The 19,782-nt window shown below is 53.1% G+C and overlaps 5 protein-coding genes and 1 non-coding gene across 6 annotated transcripts; 4 read left to right on the forward strand and 2 right to left on the reverse strand.

Moving 5' to 3' along the window:
* Positions 1-13: 13 nt before the first annotated feature.
* B0H65DRAFT_279154 (uncharacterized protein) lies at positions 14-2,114 on the reverse strand. Its single transcript, XM_062822852.1, has 3 exons — positions 1,292-2,114; positions 835-1,228; positions 14-686 (listed from the first exon to the last, which is right to left on the reverse strand). Exons 1-3 carry the CDS (start codon positions 1,856-1,858, stop codon positions 376-378), a joined length of 1,272 nt encoding a protein of 423 aa, XP_062679963.1. The 5' UTR covers positions 1,859-2,114; the 3' UTR covers positions 14-375.
* A 1,240-nt stretch (positions 2,115-3,354) lies between these two features.
* On the reverse strand, positions 3,355-6,512 carry B0H65DRAFT_279169 (fungal-specific transcription factor domain-containing protein). Its single transcript, XM_062822853.1, has 8 exons — positions 6,289-6,512; positions 5,862-6,101; positions 5,566-5,788; positions 5,226-5,513; positions 4,965-5,162; positions 3,890-4,906; positions 3,672-3,817; positions 3,355-3,567 (listed from the first exon to the last, which is right to left on the reverse strand). Exons 1-8 carry the CDS (start codon positions 6,383-6,385, stop codon positions 3,467-3,469), a joined length of 2,310 nt encoding a protein of 769 aa, XP_062679964.1. The 5' UTR covers positions 6,386-6,512; the 3' UTR covers positions 3,355-3,466.
* A 1,511-nt stretch (positions 6,513-8,023) lies between these two features.
* Positions 8,024-12,720, forward strand: B0H65DRAFT_279231 (RNA dependent RNA polymerase-domain-containing protein). Its single transcript, XM_062822854.1, has 2 exons — positions 8,024-8,265; positions 8,351-12,720. The coding sequence occupies exon 2, from the start codon at positions 8,372-8,374 to the stop codon at positions 12,578-12,580; it is 4,209 nt and encodes a 1,402-aa protein (XP_062679965.1). The 5' UTR covers positions 8,024-8,265; positions 8,351-8,371; the 3' UTR covers positions 12,581-12,720.
* Positions 12,721-14,068: 1,348 nt separating this feature from the next.
* Positions 14,069-14,412, forward strand: B0H65DRAFT_474357 (uncharacterized protein; the record flags this gene model as incomplete). The annotated part of the gene is made up of 1 exon (XM_062827242.1): positions 14,069-14,412. Exon 1 carries the CDS (start codon positions 14,196-14,198, stop codon positions 14,409-14,411), a length of 216 nt encoding a protein of 71 aa, XP_062679966.1. The 5' UTR covers positions 14,069-14,195.
* A 962-nt stretch (positions 14,413-15,374) lies between these two features.
* On the forward strand, positions 15,375-15,446 carry B0H65DRAFT_t356. Its single transcript has one exon. It is a non-coding gene; the product is annotated as a tRNA-Pro (tRNA).
* Positions 15,447-16,464: 1,018 nt separating this feature from the next.
* On the forward strand, positions 16,465-18,484 carry B0H65DRAFT_560094 (aspartic peptidase domain-containing protein; the record flags this gene model as incomplete). Its single annotated transcript, XM_062830137.1, is given in 6 exon segments — positions 16,465-16,658; positions 16,706-16,899; positions 16,956-17,082; positions 17,170-17,752; positions 17,810-18,337; positions 18,353-18,484. 6 exon segments carry the CDS (start codon positions 16,465-16,467, stop codon positions 18,482-18,484), a joined length of 1,758 nt encoding a protein of 585 aa, XP_062679967.1.
* Between the last annotated feature and the right edge of the window lie 1,298 nt (positions 18,485-19,782).

The raw sequence follows: 19,782 nt of genomic DNA on the forward strand, positions 1-19,782 counted from the left end.
ATATTTCACCTGCTTTTGTTTCTTCACATCAACGAGTGGGTAATAAATAGCGCTCTAGAAAGCTTCGCGCGCTGAATCAGCATGGAAGTTGCATGTCAAGTAGACAGGATAGGTAGGTATACAGGCATCCACGAGTCGTGTTTGATAGGTAGAGGTGGGTAAGTGAATGGGAACCCCCGGGGAGATATGTATATTCAGTCAGGTAAGGTAAGGTAGGTATCCAGTGCCAGCCAGTATCAACAAGGGCACTTATCCCAACCCTTATATAAGTACCTGTACCCAACATCCCAAAGCATCCATCCATGCCTCCCCCCGTTCCAAAGCACACCTCACTCACCATTCACTAATCTACCAAGAGACAGTGAACCAACCCCCTTACTTCATATTAGCCAACAAATAATTCACCCCCGCCCACGCCTCAACACCACTCGGCAGAATCTGCGCAGCAGGCAGCACGAACCCGTTGGCACCGGTATCTCGGAGTTCCAATGTGAACGAGTAATCGGCGCCCGTGACGTCGAAAACATAGTCGACCGAGGTGCCCGTGGTCTTGTAGATGGTGGAGCAGATGGGCCCGTAGTTGAAGGTGGTGCCGTAGACGGCCTTGATGGCGGCCACGGCGCCGCGGGCGAGGGACTGGTACTCGGTGTTCTTGGCGGGGACGGCGGAGCAGGTGTAGCCGTAGGCTGTTGAGAAAAAAAAAATTAGTTGTTGGGGGGGGGACTGGAAAAAAAAAAGAGGGAGGGGGGAGGGGGGACGGGAAAGGATAAGGAAAAAAACGGGAAGGGGAAAAGGGGAAGGAAAAGGGGAACGAAAAGGAAAAAAAAAACGTACGAGACATGAAAAGCTGCGAGTACGAGTGCCAATCAATATACAACTTCAAGCCCTGCGCAGCCTTGACCTTGTTCAGGAACGCAGCAAGCGCCGTCGTCTCGGGCGCATCGCTCTGCTTGGCGCCCTTGTAGTCCTCGGCGCAGGGGCTGGTGGAGGCGCCGCCCGAGGCGGACCACTGGATGGGCCAGTTGCGGTTGATGTCACGGCCGACGCACGAGGAGCCCGAGTTGGCCTGGCGGTTCTTGCGCCACAGACGCGTGGTGGTCTGGGTGTAGATGAAGCCGTCCGGGTTGACGACGGGGAAGATGTAGAACTCGTACTTGTCGACGAAGGACTTGACGGTGGCGTCGGAGCCGTAGTTGTTGAGGAGGTACCAGGCTTGGTACTCGGCGACCTGGAGATGTGTTAGAGATTCTATTCCTACATGACAGTTTAGGGTGCCGTGACCGTGACATACCATGGTGGTGATCCACTCGCGCGCATGCACGGTACCGTGGAACACAATGGCGGGCTTGACGCCCTTGCCGGCGCTACCCCAGAAACGGATACCAGTGATGGCGTTTCCGTTGACAGAGGTGCCCGAGGTGACGATCTCGGACTGGTTGGGGTGGGCAGCCACGAGATCCTTGAGGAAGGTCAAGTGGTCGGCATAGGCGTGGTACGAGTTGAACCAGCTCTGGTCAGCCGTGCCGGCGTAGGCCTGGAAGCCGGACTCGTTGGCGATGGAGACGCCGAGATCCTCGTGCATGGTGAGGGTCTCGAAGCCCTCAGCCTGGGCATTGAAGGCAGCGAGCTTGGTGGGCGGGATGACAACGTCGGCGTGGCCGCCAACCTTGGCCGCACCCTTCCAGGTCTCGAGGTCGAGGTCGGCGATGATCTTGTTCAGCTTGGCGGCATCATCACCGGCGGCGACACGGAGGACCTTGTAGCCATCGTACGAAGTCCGCTGGGGCCGGGCTTCGGAGCGGATGGCGGTGGCGGAGGCAAGGCCCAGGAGGGCGGTGAGGATGGAGAGGGACTTCATGGTGGTGGTGGGCTTCGAGATGCTGTGTTCTCCGTCGCTGCCTTCTCCCTCTTGATCATGATGGCGGTCGATGGGTCCTCGGCCATCTTATAGTTGCCCGTTTTGCGTGTAAAGCTGGGGTACCGGTCGGTGAAAGGTCTGGATCAGCATCAGCATCGTGAGGTCCGAGCTAGGTAGAGTAGGTGATAGAGTGGATAGTTGGGGTAGGTAGCAGTCGATATCGAGGTCAAGCTCGAAGCGGAAGGTGTTTGATGGGCCAAGTAACCGGCCTCCATCCATGTTCGGCATCTGGATAGACGCATTTTCGAGGTGCTCAACTTCAGACAACCAGAGTTCGTTTGTCGGGAGCCCCTCGGATGCCCCTTGATACTAATTCCACCGGGAAGGGCAAGTCGGGGACGATTGCTTGGATTGGTACCTTTTGATCGGCACGTTGGTTGCATCAAGTCCCTCGGTCCTGCATCACGGCATGACCCAATCCGGAAGGTTGTGATCCAGCCATGGCGCTGCATTATGCCATCTCGTATTTCTCTTCAACGTCAAGCGGCAGTCAAGATCACAGATGGCTGGATTGACGTAGCATGCTTGGCAAGATCGAGAAGGTTGCAACGGGCATCGCATGAGTCTATCCAACAGGGGTTGTGTCGAGAAACTGCAGAAAGCTTAGGAAAGGCGCCATTTTCCCCATGTGTTTGCGATTGTGTCTTGATTGACTTGTATCACCATCTCAGCTTCCTGTTCCGGCAACAGCTATAGCCTCATCCCCTGATTCTTGAGAGAGAACCAAGGCTCTTGCCGCGGGGAGGGAGGAGCTATCGCGACATGGCAGAGGCGGGGGTACGAGGCACGTAAAGGGAAGGAAGGATGAAACGCTCATCCAAAGGTCAAACGGATAAGGCAGAAGTTGTCAACATGATTACACGATGAAAGAGCTGCTGTTGGTGTTGCTGTTGGTGTTGGTGTTGTTTCAGCGGTTGTCGAACGAGGTACAGAGTGGGGTCCTACGGCAGTGGTCCAGCAACAAGCTCGGTGAGCGGGCGGGTGAGCTCGGTCTGGCTCGGGACCGCCAAGCACAAACAGATAACCCCAACCCTCATGCAAAACACCAACAGGTAAAACAGCGATGTTTGAAGCACAGATTTAAATCTGACATCAGGAGCATATAACATTGTCTTCAAATTACCTTGGTATTGTTCTCCCATAGTAGCCCTACCATGCGTTTGTAGTTTGCATTCTTTTTGACAACTTCTACATGACAGCTTCCCACCGGTAATCAAAGTGCGACAACAAGCGGGGATTGAGCTCTTCCAACAGACCGGACATGACTGACGATGGCGGGCCATCCCCCTCGACCTCGAAATTAAGCGGCAATTAATAAACTGCATATGCTTGGTGGAGAAAAGAACGTTGAGATCTCAAAAGACCAAAACTCCCACAGTTCACCATCTCTTGGCCCCACCCACTATTCTAGACTCCACCCGCTACAGGATTTAAGGTTTGCCAAGCACCGAACCCCTTCCTCGGGCGATCCCGTTCCATCTCCGACTTCCGAGATCTCGCAAAGGTCGACACCAACAAACCACCGGCGACTAGCATAACGCCCTCAAATCAAAAATAAAACTGCTGCTGAGGTGGCTGGCCAGGTGGTGGATGGGCTAAAAAGTCGAAATTCATCGTGTCTACGCCGGTGTTGAAGGGGTCGGGGGATTCTATCATGGGACCCAGACCTTGTCAGCAAAAATCCGGATAGGGTGAAGAGAGAGGGGAAGGGAGAGGGAAGAAAGAAAAAAGAAAAGAAAAGAAAAAAACTAACCCCAGAAAATGGAATCATAAAGATCCATCGGCGACATATAAGTAGCCGGATCAAACTGCGACATATCCTGCGGCATTACACCACCCGGGCCCGGGCCGGCGCCGGCGGCACCCGGTTGTTGGAGAGGTGGCATGTTGAACGGTACCCTGTTTCTTCGTTAGCACACCCCTTCCCTTTCCTACAACTTCAGTCAGGTACGTGATAGAAGGACGACATACCCTCCCTGATACTCCGCCCCCGCCCCAATCTGCTGTCCCCCATTCTGCTGCTGCATCTCCGCCATCGCCAACGCCGCACTCTGATGCGGATCCAGAGGTCCTGTCGCTCCCATCTGCTGCTGCATCCCTCCTGCTCCTCCTCCTCTCCCTTGCTGATCCTGTCCGAGACCATACAACGGATACCCATTAGGGAACCCCGCAAGCTGGTTAATCTGCAGTGGCGTCCTCGTCCCCGACGCCGGCCCGGAAATGCTTCCCTCGCGCTTGATCCCCGTTGGTCCCACCACCGATCCATGATCATAAATATTCTTCAGCGCCGTCAACGCGCGCGACAGTGGGCCTGAGAGCTCAATATCGTGATCAGACCGAGGGATGTGCGGTTGCGGCGAGGTTTGTTCTTTAGCAGCCGTGGCGGACAGGGCCGAAATCAAATCACCCTGGAGCTGGCGCACTTCCGGGTCGGCTTTGGTCTCGCCGAGGATACCCAGCAAAACGGCCGACGACAGGCCGTGATAAGTAAAAGCCCAGGAGCGCGTGGGAATCACGGAGAGCTGGTGCATGGCGAGGAACATGCGGACTGTTTCGGTTAGGTTCTCTTTGCATTTGTCGGCCAGGTACTTCTTTTGGGACTTTTCGAGCTGGCTGTTTTCGCGCTGGAGGGCGGGCCGGCAGCAGACGGAGACGACGAAGGAGGTGTGGAGTTTGATGGCGTAGTGCTGGAGGCGGTCCATGGCGGATTTGCAGGCGTCTTTGGTGCGCAGCTGTGGATGGAGCTTGTCTCGTATGCTTTCTACGTCTGCGCAGTTGGTCAGGATTTGCGTGTAGGTGGCGGTGGCTGCTGCGTCGGGGTTTAGGCGGTCCGAGATGATTTGACAGAGGTGGTACATGGCCTCGAGATAAGACCACCCATCTGTCTCGGCGGTCGATGAAAGGGGAATAGGACAGCAGGCAATATGTGTCATTGGATATCGGTCAAAGGATAATGATGTGAGTGTATCGTGCCAGAGGCAAGTCCACCTGTGGAGAAAGTTAGTATGGAGTTACGGGTGTCCCTTGAATGGATGATCAATCTTACCAAAGCTTCCTCCTAGACATCTCCTTCTTCACAATTTCGGGCGACTGACGGCCGTCCAGAATCTGTGGACGGTGGAGGCCAAGAGACTGTGCCAATCGACATGTAAGTCCAAGCAAAGCCCAGGAAGCTTCCGCTTTCATGTCATTGAGTAATACGAAGCTTGTCATCAGCAGGGCCTGTATCGAGTCAAGATTCGGCCTAAACACAGTTAGCGGAACCATTGAAGGGTCCGGGCTGATATCGGAAGGACGCTTAACATACCTTAACAAAAAGTTACCGAGCCTGAGAAAGTGGAAAGAGATTTGTATGTATTTTTGCGCATCTCGGGTTCGGATATGGTATGGGGTTTCGTGGTACTGGGAGCCGACTGCGAGGACGGCGAAGAGGATGGCGAGCCATGATGCAGAAACAGGCTTTGTTGTCTTTGTAGCGGCCCTGGCGTTCTTTGCTCTATCTTCGAGATAGATCATTAACCGGGACTCGAGGTCGTCAATGTCGATAACGAAGCCCCAGAATGGTTGGGGTATTTCCTTGTAGGTTCGGAAAAGTCTAGAGGGTGTGAGTCTATGTTTATCTCCAGATATCAGGTGAGGGAGAGTACTTCATGACCTCCCGGTCGGAAGGCAGTTCGGAAGAGATATCGGACGTTAGCCTGTCCAAGTGGCGGGAGGACATGAGCGGAAAGGGGGCCGAGTTATCGAGCCCCAGTAGGGAACGCATGTCTTGGCGTATATAGTTTACGTCTTGTGGTTCATCGGTTGCGGTTTGTTCCCTTAGAAGAGCTGGAATGCTATTCTGGCCAACATAACGGGTGATCTCCACGGCTTCGGGCTCTAACAGAATGGTTAGATGTGACCACCCACCTTGTCGAAAAAAAGGGGGAGTTGTATGACACACCGTATGTTCTTATTGATTCACGGGCCTCATGGCTCAAGCTCCGGCCTTCTTGAGCGTCTGGCGAGTGCGGCCTCTTCTTGGAGTGAGAGAGATCAGGCGGAATCGATGACGGTTTGCCGGATGCTGACTTGTTGGGTTTGTAGGAACAGAGCTGTGGGTGTTCCCGCTTGACACAGTTTTCACATGGACTTTTGTTGTCACACTTTACTTTTCTCTGTCTGCAGGGCCAGCAGGCGGTACCTGTTAAGGTGAGTAAGAATTTGATTCAAGAGTAGGTACTAAGTGATGGTCACGGACTTTTGAACCGGATTGCTGGGACCGGACCCGGGAGGGTATGGGAAGCGTGGGGAAGGTTGGGGGCAATGCGCATAAAGTACCTGATGATGATGACATGGAAGGGATGAATAACTAAGTAAGACCCACTTACCATATCGAACCTTGCGGTGGGAATGGATGATGCGGTTGGCCTCCTCAGGAGTAAGATCCTCGAGGTTGGGGCTCTCATGGGAGTCGGACATGGACATGGCCTTTGCTGTATATGACTAAGGTATAGGTATGAGGCGGAGACGGAGGCGGGACGTGGTAAGCCTTGGACGGGATGAAGGCCGGAACGGGGAACGGGGAACGGGGTCCGCCGACCAGACCACCATCCGACCACTTGTTCCTTGCTTTTCGAGTAGTCTCTCGGGCTCTCCGGTCCAGTCGTCAGTCGTCACTCTTTCTGAGACGATGAGGCGAATCCGAGGATAGTGTAGACCGTAGTGTACCTCCGAGTGCCCTATGAGCCTCTGAGCCTATGCACACTGCAACAGCGAGCAGCAAGTCGGCAGCGCCAAGGGCTTGGGATTGGTGGATCCGCGGCTATTGGGAGGGAAATGGAAGGGATTGACTTGATGGACACGGGCCCTGGATTGGGGAAAGGGGTGAGTGAGAGAATAAGGTATGGGGGGAATACCGATGGAAATCCGAAGGGAGGGCACTCTGGGTGATAAAAGAAGCCGAGAAAGCTTTTGGTAGCAGAATAGGAGGGGCCCTTTGTCGGAATTGGCGGAATCTTGAGTGGATGTGTGGCGGACTCAAGGCGGCAGATGGGGGTTACATTTCGGACTTTGAATCTGTCCAATGGTATGGCATGAACGGCGAGTGGGTCACAGACGATTTAATGTAGCAGCGGAAGCATCCGTCCTCGAACATCAAAACCGTTGAAGCGTTTTTCGTGCGTATGAGTTCCTGACATGTGTTAGGCATATGTATGCATAGAGCATGCGCCGCATATCGGAGAGCTACCTGTAACTATGTAATAGCACGTATGTATCCCATGCAGTCAGAGTCATTTTCTGTAGCCCCGCCTTTTGGATCAGAACCTCACAAAATGCACCTGCGCTGCCTGGACTTTGCGGGCCGTTCCTTCTTGACCGCGCCAAGCAGCAGACCGGTTGGTTCGTGTTCCTGCCCTGGGAGGTGGGAGTGACGAAGGCGATTTAAAGAGATTAAAAGAAGCAAATTTTGGAACCTCGGACCTAGTTCTCCGTGCTCAGACAAAAACTCGAACAGATCACAGAACCCGCCGTTCAAACATGCTCTCTCATGCTCTCAACCTCACGTCTTCCATCCGATCCCCCCACGACCCTGACCTGTCACTTACTGTGGACTCCTTCTAGGCCATTCCCGAAATGGTCCCTTCGCATGCGAAAAGGCCGCGAGCCTGCGACACCTGCGCGGCCACGGCGGCTATCCTTCACCACCACCAGTGATATCACCACCCATACTCGTCAGGGCTCTTTTGAACATCGGGCTGAATGTGACCAATTGCGCCGACAGCGGGCTTTTCGATCCTGTCCTGTGGCAGCGGTTTGGGCGTTGATCTGGGAACGTGTCGAGCTGGATTGGGACTATTAACCACTCCAAACAGTCGACGGCTCGGCGCGATTCTATAGCCATCCACCGCGATTGATCGTTCCCTTCACTGTTTCCTGCAACTCTCCAGATTAGACGAAGCTTTTTAATTATACTGCGCACCAAGTAACCACGGCACGAAGCTCGCCAAGTTCGTCCGAAATGCTCACTCAAATTGCACGGACAGGACCACGAAAAACCACCTTGGCCCGCTCGCGCGAACCGTGTCTTTGAACTCGATCAGCCCAAATTCCAACCCAACTCGCCTTTCCCCGCTGCACCTGCTTTTGCTCCTCGATCCCGACTTCGTGAAGCAAACGAGACCGGCGGCTATGGCCAAGATTGATTCCATGAAAATCGGTTAATCGAGGTCAACAACTACAGATTTCCTTGTCGCTCACCCTGACAACCGCAAAGCCCTGGAGGGCAAAGCCGCTACAATACCACACTTGTCGCCCTTCACGCCCAAGAAGCTCCCGCTCTGAAAAAGCTCAAATCGGGACATCAGGTATATCTCACAGTCGCCTTGTCTTCCTTTACCGTGGTGGTCGATTTTTTGGCCTTGTCGCTAACCCGTTTGTTTACTGCTCCAGGCCCGATCTCCCACGGCACAAATGAACCCTATCACTCCTAGAAAGAGGAATAGCCCCGTCGAGGAAATCATAAACCGGCTCAATAACGACTATAACCTGGGCATCCAGTGCGTCGCAGACGCAAGTCTCACCCCGCACCGCCGGAAGGAGCTGGCCGAGGGAGACGAGGATTTCGGTCGCCATGACAAGATATACAGAGCCCTCAATTTTCTCTACTGGCGCAAGGATGACTCCCTGAACCAGGCAGAAGCCAACTTCTTCATCGAGGCCAAAGCTGCGAGCTCGAACTGGGTGCCCAAAGCCCACGCCGACCCTGATACCCTTCCGTGGTCCAAGGAACCTCCCCGCGCCGCTACTGCGGGCCAACAATGGGCATTGCAGACTGTGTTGCTCGAGGTGCTTAATAGGTTTATGCCACCTCCCAACAACACGCCAGGTCGAACGTTTGGAAGAACTCTAAGCGGCCCAAGCGGCCTAAGCCGCCCAACCCCCACCACCACTAAACGGAACGATGAGCCTGCCAATGTCACTTTCGCCGATCCGCCCAAACGCTCGTTGGCTCGCGCTGCCACAGGGCCTCCTACTCACGGCGCGGCGATACCCCTAAAGTTTCCCGATCCAGTGAATACCGGTTCCAAACGACCGTCTCTCGAGAGTGAAAATCTCAATCAAAGCACCAAACGGGCTAAGGGCAAGCTGTCTGATAATGTCGCCGCTGCCGCCGTCCCGCCCGTGCCTATTGCGAGCGCTTTGGACAAGGTACCGACTCGACGGCATGCCAATACGAGAGATCCCACGGCAACAGGTCCTAGACGAGCGGACCAGGGGGATTCTTTCACTACATCCCAAAGCACTTCCTATGGTTCGAGTGTCTTCAGCACTGGCCGTCACAATCAGAACACTAACCAGAGTAGTATCGAGGCTCCTCCTTCACAACACAGGGAGAAGCGGCCTGTGGATGCCACGGTCTTTGAGGCTGGAAACTTGGTTGAGTCTCCTAGCAAAGGAAGGACAACAAAGGCTCACATAGAGAACCAGCTCCTTTCTTCGTCTTCCCAGGGTGAAACATCGTTAAGCACTTACTACGAGTCGTTTCCAAGTTCTGGCGGCGAGGGCGTAATTCCCGAGCCGAGTCGCTCAAATGGACTGGCTCGGAGCGAACAGAGCGCTCAACCTCAGGCTCAAGTTCATGCACCGGCTGTTGCAGCTCGGCTGAAGGATATCTGGCCAAAATTCCCCAAATGGTTACACGAGGCTCCTCTCGCTGTTGCCTGGGAAGTTACCAGACTCTTCATGCACTGCAAAGTGGATTTGGACGACGAGAACTTGGGCTTGAAGTACGACCCTTCCTGGTCTACCGCGCGCGATGTCACGGATATCTGGAAAAGTCTCTACCAGCTCGATGCTTTCCGAGGCAAATCCTTCCCAGAAAAGCCGGCCAACGACGTGTTCGTTACCGCAATGACGGGCAACTTTGAGAGCAAAGGTAGTGCCGTTGTTCTTTCTGCTGTGATGGACTACAATCCGGACAACTCGCCCACTGCGCCCCTTTACCTGGTGAAACTGAAGCCGCTCATGTTCGAGCAGGGCTGTCGACTCACCCGTCGGTTCGGTCCTGATAGGTTTTTCGAGATCCTTATACCGTCGCCTACGAGCACTAGCCCAAGTGTTCCGCCGGTTGTTAGTAAACAACCAGGTGCGGTCGAAGAAGTCATCCAGTGGCTCACGAAGGAGCCGCATTCCCTTGTAGGCCGCCAATGGCGCGCCTTCTTCGCCAAAGATGCCGGATACAGGAAACCTCTCAAGGAGTTCCGCCTCCGCGCCGAGGATCCAAAACCCATTATCAAGGAGAGAGTTCACTTCTTTGCTGAGACCGGCATTACGTTCCGGCCTGATGTGTTCAAGAAGAGATCTGTCGTCCCGGCAGAGGAACCTGTGGAGCAACGGACCGAGTTCAAAGTCAGCCAAATGCTGGACTGGCTACTGCAACTCGACAACAACACTTGGCAGCCGCACCTCAAGCTGTTCTCCCGTATCCAGCTCGGTCTGAGTAAGACATATGCCATCATGACGTTGGAGCCTTACCAGATCAGACACCACAAGTCAGATCTCCTTTCACCTTCAGGCACTGGCGAAGTGATGAATGACGGTGTAGGCCGCATGTCGAGAAGCGTGGCCAAAAAGATACGCGATGTTCTCGGTTTGGGTGATGTGCCCTCTGCTGTTCAAGGGCGGTTTGGTTCGGCCAAGGGAATGTGGGTTATCGACGTTGACGACACGGGCGATGAGGACTGGATCGAAACATACCCGTCCCAGCGCAAGTGGGAATGCGACTTCATTGATAAACGTCAACGTACCCTCGAAGTCCGGAGCGTGGCTTCTGAACTGAAGTCAGCCGGTCTCAACCTGCAGCTGTTACCTGTCCTGGAAGATAGGGCCAAGGACAAAGTAAAGATGCGCCAGGCAATCGGTGACCGCCTCGTCAACGATTTGCAACGACAGTTCAGCGAGCAAAAGCATGCTTTGAATCGTCCGGTGGAATTTCGCCAATGGGTTTACGAGAGTTATTCCAGCCGCGCAACTCGAGTTAGCCACGGCCGCGTGCCTTTTCTTGCTGGGCTCCCTGACAGTCAAGAGGAGACACTGAACTTCTTGATGAACAGTGGGTTTGATCCCAAGAAGCAAAAGTACTTGCAAGACATTGCCTGGGATCTTCAGAAACGGAAATGCGACACCTTGAAGTCCAAGCTGAACATCCGAGTCGGTCGATCAGCGTATATCTACATGATTGCCGATTTCTGGGGTGTGCTCGAGGAAAATGAGGTTCATGTCGGATTTTCGTCCAAGTTCAGGGATGAGGAGGAGTCTTTCACGCTCCTATCCGACTGCGATGTCCTAGTGGCGCGATCTCCAGCCCATTTCCCTAGTGATATCCAACGGGTTCGAGCCGTCTTCAGGCCAGAGCTCCACAGTCTCAAGGACGTTATCGTCTTCTCTACTAAAGGAGACATACCCCTTGCTAAGAAGCTATCTGGTGGAGACTACGATGGTGATATGGCGTGGGTCTGCTGGGATCCGGAGATTGTCGATGGGTTCGTCAATGCGGAGATGCCTCCGGAGCCTGACCTTTCTAGGTACCTGAAGAAGGACAAAACGACCTTCAAACAGCTTATGGCCTCACGCGGCGCGGGCCCAGAGGTTAAGGAGCAGGCTACGTACGACATGATCCAAAAGAGTTTCCATTTCGCCCTGCAGCCCAACTTCCTGGGCATGTGCACTAACTACAAAGAAAGGCTCTGTTACATCAATAACAGTGTGTGTAACGAGCCGGCCATCATTCTTAGCTCACTGGTGGGAAACCTCGTCGATCAGAGCAAGCAAGGTATCGTCTTTAATGAAGCGAGCTGGGCTCAATTGCGTAGGGAATTGCTTGGAGGCGCGTTGTCCCTTCCTGACCCAATGTACAAAAGCGACAACTGGCTCGGCCGCGGAGAGCCTACCCACATTATCGACTACCTGAAATTTTCCATCGCCAGGCCTGCGATCGACAAGGAGCTGGAAGCCTTCCACAAAGCTATGAAAGTGGCCAAGGATACAGAAGACGGCGCTCACTTTTGGGACCCGGAACTCGCAGCCTACCACACATTCTTCAAAGACTTTGGCAAAAAGTCGCGATCGTGTGCATTACTCCTCACGACCCTCGAGAACCGCATCGGCGAAGTGGAAAAGGAATACGGCAGGCTGGTCAAAAACAAGGACATGAAAGATAGCGCCGACTCCTACCCTGTCCGCGTCAACCAGGTCTATGAGAAATGGTGCGCCGTCACACCCGAAGCGATGGACAAGTCCGAAGCCAACTATGATTCTAAGGTGGTCAGGTTGCTCGAGCTGTCCTTCCTCGCGGATCGGGAGATGAACACTTGGGCTCTTTTGCGGGCCAGCACGGCTTTCAAGTTGTACTACCGCAAGAGCCCCAAGTTCGTCTGGCAGATGGCGGGCAGACAGCTCGCGTACATTAAGGCGCAGATGACGAGCAGACCCGGTGAAGGCGCCCCGGCGCTGATGACCGCGTTCATGTACGCGGGCTTGATGCCGGATAAGAAGTTTATGAAGCAGTATGTGGCCAGGCTGGAGGGCGATGGATCAGAGTACCCCGATCCGGAGGACTATGACTTGCTGGGCGATGAGGATCTTGATGGAATTGGTTTCACAGGGAATGGCGATTATTAGTCGGGTTGCTTGGAGGGGGCCAGTTGCATCTTTACTTTTCTGATTTTCCGAGTCTTTGGCGCTGGGAAAGGGAAGCTTTTTTAACATGGCATTCCCTATGGATGAGTGCTCATTTTATGGACTTCAGTTATGGCAATTTCCTTCGGCTTTCGAATCTGGCTGAGCAAGCGAGGCGTGGGGCCTGTAGTTGGTCGCTGGAAGATAAAACAAAAATGGGAGACGATATTATTCATGGTGGCGTGATAATACTGGGATATTTGGGTGTTGTGCTTTGTTTCCATGTCGCGGGTTTTCTTTTTGCATCTTTCCTGCTTGTTGCCCGTGGAGCAGATGGTGTCAAAATCTCATACGACAACCAACCTCAAGGAAATTATCGAGCTCGATGAGGACGCATCACGTCTGTGCTGGACCAAGGCGACGACAGATCTGACACTGCGCGGCCTCGACGACAAGAATGAGTTGTCTCGTCCGCGGCAGTTCACACCTCGGAGTATGTGGCCTTTTGGAGCGGCGGCTCAGGTAAGTAGCTGGGATGCTTCATCTCATAAAGGTGACGGGAGCCAGCCATCAACATTACATCCCTTCTTCCCACGAACTGTGACGCCATAGCGTCGTACGAAGTATTGCCGGTGGTTTTTGCCACTATCTCCATTTCCCGAAAAGCATTCCATCATCAACCAGAAGCACCAATGAAGCCGTTCATTCGGGCCCCTTTCCCGAATCATATGCCATATGCAAATCACTGATCGGATCGACACCACCCAAGAACAATCAAGCTTTGCGGAGAAATGACGCTACGGGGCTTGTGATTTCCCTCCGACCCTCCTTCCCCAGCTGTCTCTCTCTTGTCCCGTCGTCCGATCTCCGAAATGCATGTGAAGGAAGGAACCAATAACGATGCATGTGCTTATCTGAATAACATCACCCTCTTTTGATGTCTGTTTCGAGCCTAGAATCACCGTAGTGCAGTCCTTTGCTCCGACCCGGACCTACAGTAGTTAGGAAAAGAAAAAGCTTATATAGCGTGCTCGCTCCCTTAGCCTCCGACCTCCATCGTAGGTGGAGCCCACCGGGATCTCTTAGACTGCTTTTGGATCTGTCCAAGTGAGATATAGTGCGAAGCGGTTGGTGTTACACTTTCATATTACATCAACAATACAGTTCGAGATACACATCTCCGGTTTTCTTCCGATTGACACTACTTTTATAATTTTTTTCTTAACCCCTGACAAGAACTTTTGTGACACCTTTTCATTGAATTAATGATGGCTCTTTCAGATTCCGACCTTTTGACCTTTTGCTCTTTTACCGATTCATCGAACTTGAGAACACCCCGACTCTACCTAGGAACTTGCGACTCGAGACGTATCCGATTCATACCTACTACGTTCACCGACCTACCTACCTACCCTACGTACGTACGCAATAAAGAATACGTATCTCTAGTCATCCACACATAACCTACAACAACTCTAATCACATCGGAAGCAACAACCATCAAGTTGAAACTCCGTCGGTACTATTTGTAACCGAGTGACCTCACAACTTTTTTACTTGGAATATTTCTATACACGCTCAAAGATACCTACATGCACACAAACACACAACAAACACAATGAAGCTAAAGGAATTCCTCGCCCGCCGATCCTCCGCCCCGAGCCACATGAACCCCCAATTTATGAGCGACGAGTACATGAATCGTCGACGATCATTCGGCCGCGGAGGAGCAGGGAATATCCGTATGTTCAGTTCTTTCCTCTTTTCTCTTTCCTCTTCCTTTTTTTTGATCCACTGTTGCAAATTGCATTCCACTTCAACCGTCCTCAAGTAGACTAACTAACACAAACCCCCACAGGCTCCCGAGAAGAAGCAACCCTCCCCACGCCGCCCCTCTCCGGCATCCCCCCCAACAGCAGCCACAATACCGACCTGGATCCTCAGCAGTACCAGGAAGGAGACCGGGAACGGGAAAGGGAACGTGAAAGAGAAAGAGAACGGCAGCGAAGGAGAAGCAGTGTGTGGAGCTCCATGTCTATTTCCTCTTCCTCCGAGTCTACGGGCACGCACGACGAGTCTGATGCGTTATCTTCTAGTGGTAGTTGGTTGAGTGGGATGAGGCAGGTGTTAAGCGGTGGGAGTGGTGGTGGGAGTGGTGGGAGTGGCGGGCATGGGCATGGGCAGTCACCACCACCATCGGTACCATCGGGGAGGAGGAGGAAGGGGAGTTTATAAAGTGAGTTTGGGGAAGGAACGGGCGTGATGTTGTGCCAAAAGAAAAACAAGAAAAAAAGAAAAAAGGAAGAAAGGAAAAAAAGAAAAAGAAGGGGGGGGGGGGGGGGGGGGGGGGTTGTCTGTCTGTCTTTTTGCCGATGGTTAAAATCGAAACGAAAAGTATTGAGGATGAATGGAATGGAATGGAAATGGAATATCTTGGACCTTGGTAGCTTGGTAGGTAGGAAGGAAAGGAAAAGTTCGTTGTGTTTTTTCACTGATGATGGATGAGTGTTGAAATGACAGGAAAGGACGGCCATCAAAAGTTTCAATACTAGCTTGATAACAGTTTTTGGTAGAATGACCAATACTTGATCTTCATGATATGCGACGATTTCCCCCGCAGTTTGATGACGATGTGTTGAAGACGATGTGTTGGAAAGTTTGAAGTGAAGTGTGGAAGTGGCGGCGAGGGGAGGTTGGTTCAGTTGGCGGCATGACTCTCATTTCCCTCACAGCCCATTTGCCTGCCGTATATAAGCACGGAATCCAGCTAATTGTTTCAACAAACAGCTTTAAGGGCGGCTCTGTGGTGTAGTGGTAGCATACTTGCTTTGGGTGCAAGTGGTCCCAGGTTCGAACCCTGGCTGAGCCCTTCTAGCAATCTTTTTTGCAGTTTTTTTGCTTGTCGTTTTCCTGCACGAGTGGATGCCGCTTGCTTTTTTGGCTGCGTCTGTGTGTCTTGGCCTGCGGTACGGAGTCCTGCCTGCCGCTGGCAGCCATAACAATCGTCACCAAAACAAATCACCTCATCTTCAACAACCACTCAACCTCACGAAATGTCGATTTTGATCTTGACGATAAGACCTCGTGCTAGCTGAGTCCTGGAGGACGCCGTTTTTTTTTCTCGTCAGTACCGATTTTGCGGCGTTGGAGAACTGCTGGTTCATCATGTACCGTCCCTGCGCCGCGCTTCCCACTTCGTCGTCCGCATGTTTGGCATGTTGGCTTGTTGGTTCTCGGCTGTCGGTGCCGTTCAAACGTGGACTGAACCACGAGCACGGAACTGGATGTGTTAGGGAGGGGCATTCTGAAAATCAAGAATGAAAATGAATCCCGGAAGTTCCTGACGCCGAAAATGTTGCGCGCCAGATTTCTTCTTGGTCCAATCCGACGCGTCGCATAGACGATCGTCCCAGTCGAAAAGAAACTCGCGGGCAAAAAAAAAGACGATGATCTACAAGTCATACGAGGAGACGGCTCTCATGATCGAAAGGATTCACCAAGTTTTACAGCAAATCCGACCAATGGACATATCACCTTGGCACATGCTCCCAAAGCCTCCCTTGACCACGTTTTGAGCGGTGCCCGTCACCAACATTCGTTCACAATGGCATTCGCTTCCCATACAGCAATGTCTCACATCAGGACTGGGTATCTAAAGTGGAAGGGGGGGAGACATTCCAGTTCGGTGATATTGATCGGCCAACGGGTTGGAATTCATACCTTTGCACCACGTTTTGCTCGTGGGAATCCGAAGAGGTATAGTGGCGTGAAGGGAAAACCAACAGAGAGCGAATGGGTATATCTACCTTTCGAGCCCCGAGGGTATTTCTCAACTTCTCTTTCGACCTGTTGCGTCGAGTTGCTGTATCAAAGAGAAGTCTAACGCAATGCTCTACTCACAAAACATCGCCTCTCTGGGCGCTCTGCTCCTCTTGGCCCAAACGTCAACGACACTCGGTCATCCTAGCAGACACACTCATCACCACAAGCATCACCTTGCCAGGGATGTTGGAGCGAAACATCAAATGGGGGTTCCAGCTGATACAAGTGAAGTACTGTGGTCGGATCATACCGCGCAGAGGTCGTCGAGAAAGAGAGGAAGCCAGGATGATAACAAGGGGCGCAAAGAGGAAGAAGGAAGACCTTCACCATTCGCCAAGTCAAGAACCCTCGTCCTGAAGGACGAAGCACCGCACAGCGCAATGGTCTATCGGCTTTGCTTCATGCCTACGCCAAGTACGGCGTTGAGCCTTCGCCGAGGATCAAGAAGGCTATGAAGCTGAATCCGGCTTTCCGTGCCTACCAGGAGGAACTTGAGAAGAGTACGACTACAGTGCCCAATATAACATAGAAGCAGAGCTAACAAGCCTGTCAACAGGAGGCGACATCACCGCCACAACCGCAGCCATCCCCCCTCCCGGCAACTACGAGTACATCTCACCCGTCGAGATCGGCACACCTCCCCAAACGGTGTGGATGAACATCGACACCGGCTCTGCCGACTTGTAAGCCTACCTACCGGCCCCCCTCTTTTCCTTTAACTCTCCACGGAAAAAAAAAAGACACCACGACTAACGCAGACCAACAAACAGCTGGGTAGTCTCCACCGACACCCCCCGCTACCAAACCCGCGGCCACGCCATCTACGACCCGCACACATCCAACACCTCGGTCCTGATCCCCGACCTCAACTGGCGCATCACCTACGCCGACGGCTCCGGCGCCCACGGCATCGTCTACCAAGACCGCGTCTCCATCGACGACACGCTGTCCTTCCCTGCGCAAGTCGTGCAATCCGCCACCTCCATCTCGTGGGACTTCACTACGGACCCGTACGTCAGCGGCATCATGGGCTTGGGTATGTCGGCGGGTAATACGGTTAGTGAGAGTATTAAGGATGTGGAGGATAAAACCGGAATAAAGATCTTGACGTTTATGGATAATGTTATGAGTCAGTTGAGGGAGCCGGTGTTTACGGCTAATTTGAGGGATAATGCCGCGGGGAGCTATGGGTTTGGGTTTGTGAATGAGACGGAGTATGTGGGGGAGGTGAGGTATGTGGATGTTAAAGAGGATGGCATCTTTTGGGAGTTTGAGGTGGGGGGGTATTTGGTTGGGAGTGAGGAGGAGAAGGCGGAGAAAGTGGAGGGAGAGAGGGATGTTCAAGTGGATGGGGTGAAGTCGGAGGAGGACGAGGAGTCTGAGATGATGATGGAACCTGCTCAAACCGAGGAAAGCCATTCGGACAGTGAGCAGGAGTCAACGACCATCCAGCCAGATCAACCCAAGGCCTCGAGCCCTCCTGCCACGACTCATTCGTCGGACCAAGCAGACGCCCAGGACCAAGACCCAACAAACACCCTCCTCGAAACCACAAACTCAACCATCATCCCCCGCCGAGCCACCAAAAGCCACACCACAGGCCAACGAATCTCCTACCCCTTCACCACCATAGCCGACACCGGCACCACGCTCCTGCTCCTCCCCGACCGTATAGTATCCGATTACTACTCCACCATCCCTCACGCCTCCTACTCCCCCGAATGGGCCGGCTACCTCTTTCCCTGCGCTTACACCTCTTCTCTGCCCGATTGGTCTTTCTTTCTTGGGGGGTCTGCCGCCCCAAACACCACCACTGCCTCCACTGATTCCAAAGCCGAGCCCAAGCTTGATATCGGACCAGAAGAAGGAGATGAAACGAAAGAAGGAGGGTTCTACTACAAAGGCACAGTCCCTGGCCGGTACATGAACTACGGCGAGGTGAACGCGACCTAGTGCTACGGCGGGATGCAGAGCAGTGAGGATGTGGGGTTTAGTATCTTTGGGGATGTGGTGCTTAAGGCGCAGTTTGTGGTGTTTGATTTGGGCGGGATGAAGGTGGGGTTTGCGGGGAAGGAGTTGGAATGAGAAGGAGGAGTGATGGGGTTTTGAGTTGATCGATGAGAGGTGGGTGAATTGAGAAGTGACGGGTGAGGAGCTCACGAGTAGAAGACGGAGCGTGTACTGACAGACTCTAAAAGAGAAGGAAGTGACAACCGCAAGAGGCGGGTACTACCTACCCATTGTATGTCTGACAGTCAGCGAGGAGAGAGCCTGGTAAGGCTGTCTCAAAAGGTAGGTACCTCTACCTATCTTATCGATGTAAGGCGATTTACTCGAACGGAATGAAGCTCGGCTACTCGGGTGACAGGATCTTGTCTCGCGCCCGATGGTAAGCCCAGCGGTCACTCACTCACTGCTTGGCGAGCGGCCGCTTTTGGCCCCCAACTTGCGCGACCGATTGGAGAGCCTCAACTTGGGAGAGATGAGTAGGCGCACAGGCCATAGCTCGGAGAGATATCGGAGTTTGAATTGAGTGTCATTTGTCAGTCTCCGAGGTTGCTTTCAAGTGTGGTGGGCTGGCTGGTGGGATTGACGAAGAGGAGAACGCAGGAGAATGAGAGCTTGAGGTACGTGTGGAGCTTTTGTTCGTGTTCTCAACTGGAGTTCCCAGATGATCATAACAGCTGCAACAGCATGAGATGAGATTGATTGTCTTCACGCTCTTGTGCTTTGTTTACTCGCCAGTTATCGCGAAGTGGTCAGTGAATCAGGAAGTGTACTACACAAAAACAGACCCAACCCGAACTCGAATATCGGAAGCAAACGATTGGACATTCTTCGACCGGTGTGCCTTGGTCTCTATTGAAGAAGGCATTCGGAGGCATACCCTCTAGCAAAATATGCCCGGATCTAGAAGGAGGGGGAGATAGAGATTCAGATATCTCCGGCGAGTGAGGCTTGACGTTCGACGCCGGACATATGTCCTATGCACCGGCTGGTATGTTGAAAGTTTGACCCCGCTTGTTCCTGTGTTCAAACATCATGACAAAGATCTTAACAAGTCTGTTCGTTCCAATCGCTTCAAAGGAGTGGAATCAACGCGAGAGAGAGAAAACGAAAAAATTACCTTCCTCGGCCCCGTGTTTCCATGATATGGTTGCGGCCGCTCGGGTCGGGTGGTTCGCATCCACTCCTCCAACCGTCCGCTCCCGTCCGATGCGTTTTCTCCCGCGCGGCTGTGACCTGCTACTGCTGTACTCCGCGATGCATGTCTCAGTTCGTGCTGCTTTCTGCAATCACCGATAAGTTCACTACATAATGACGGCGTCGAGGCGTCAGGGGCAGACGGGGGACATGGAGGAGCGGGTGCATCATTTTGTTCA

Source organism: Neurospora tetraspora (assembly GCF_033439725.1).
Source record: "Neurospora tetraspora strain CBS 560.94 chromosome Unknown B0H65scaffold_6, whole genome shotgun sequence".
Classification (NCBI taxonomy): Eukaryota; Fungi; Ascomycota; class Sordariomycetes; order Sordariales; family Sordariaceae; genus Neurospora; species Neurospora tetraspora.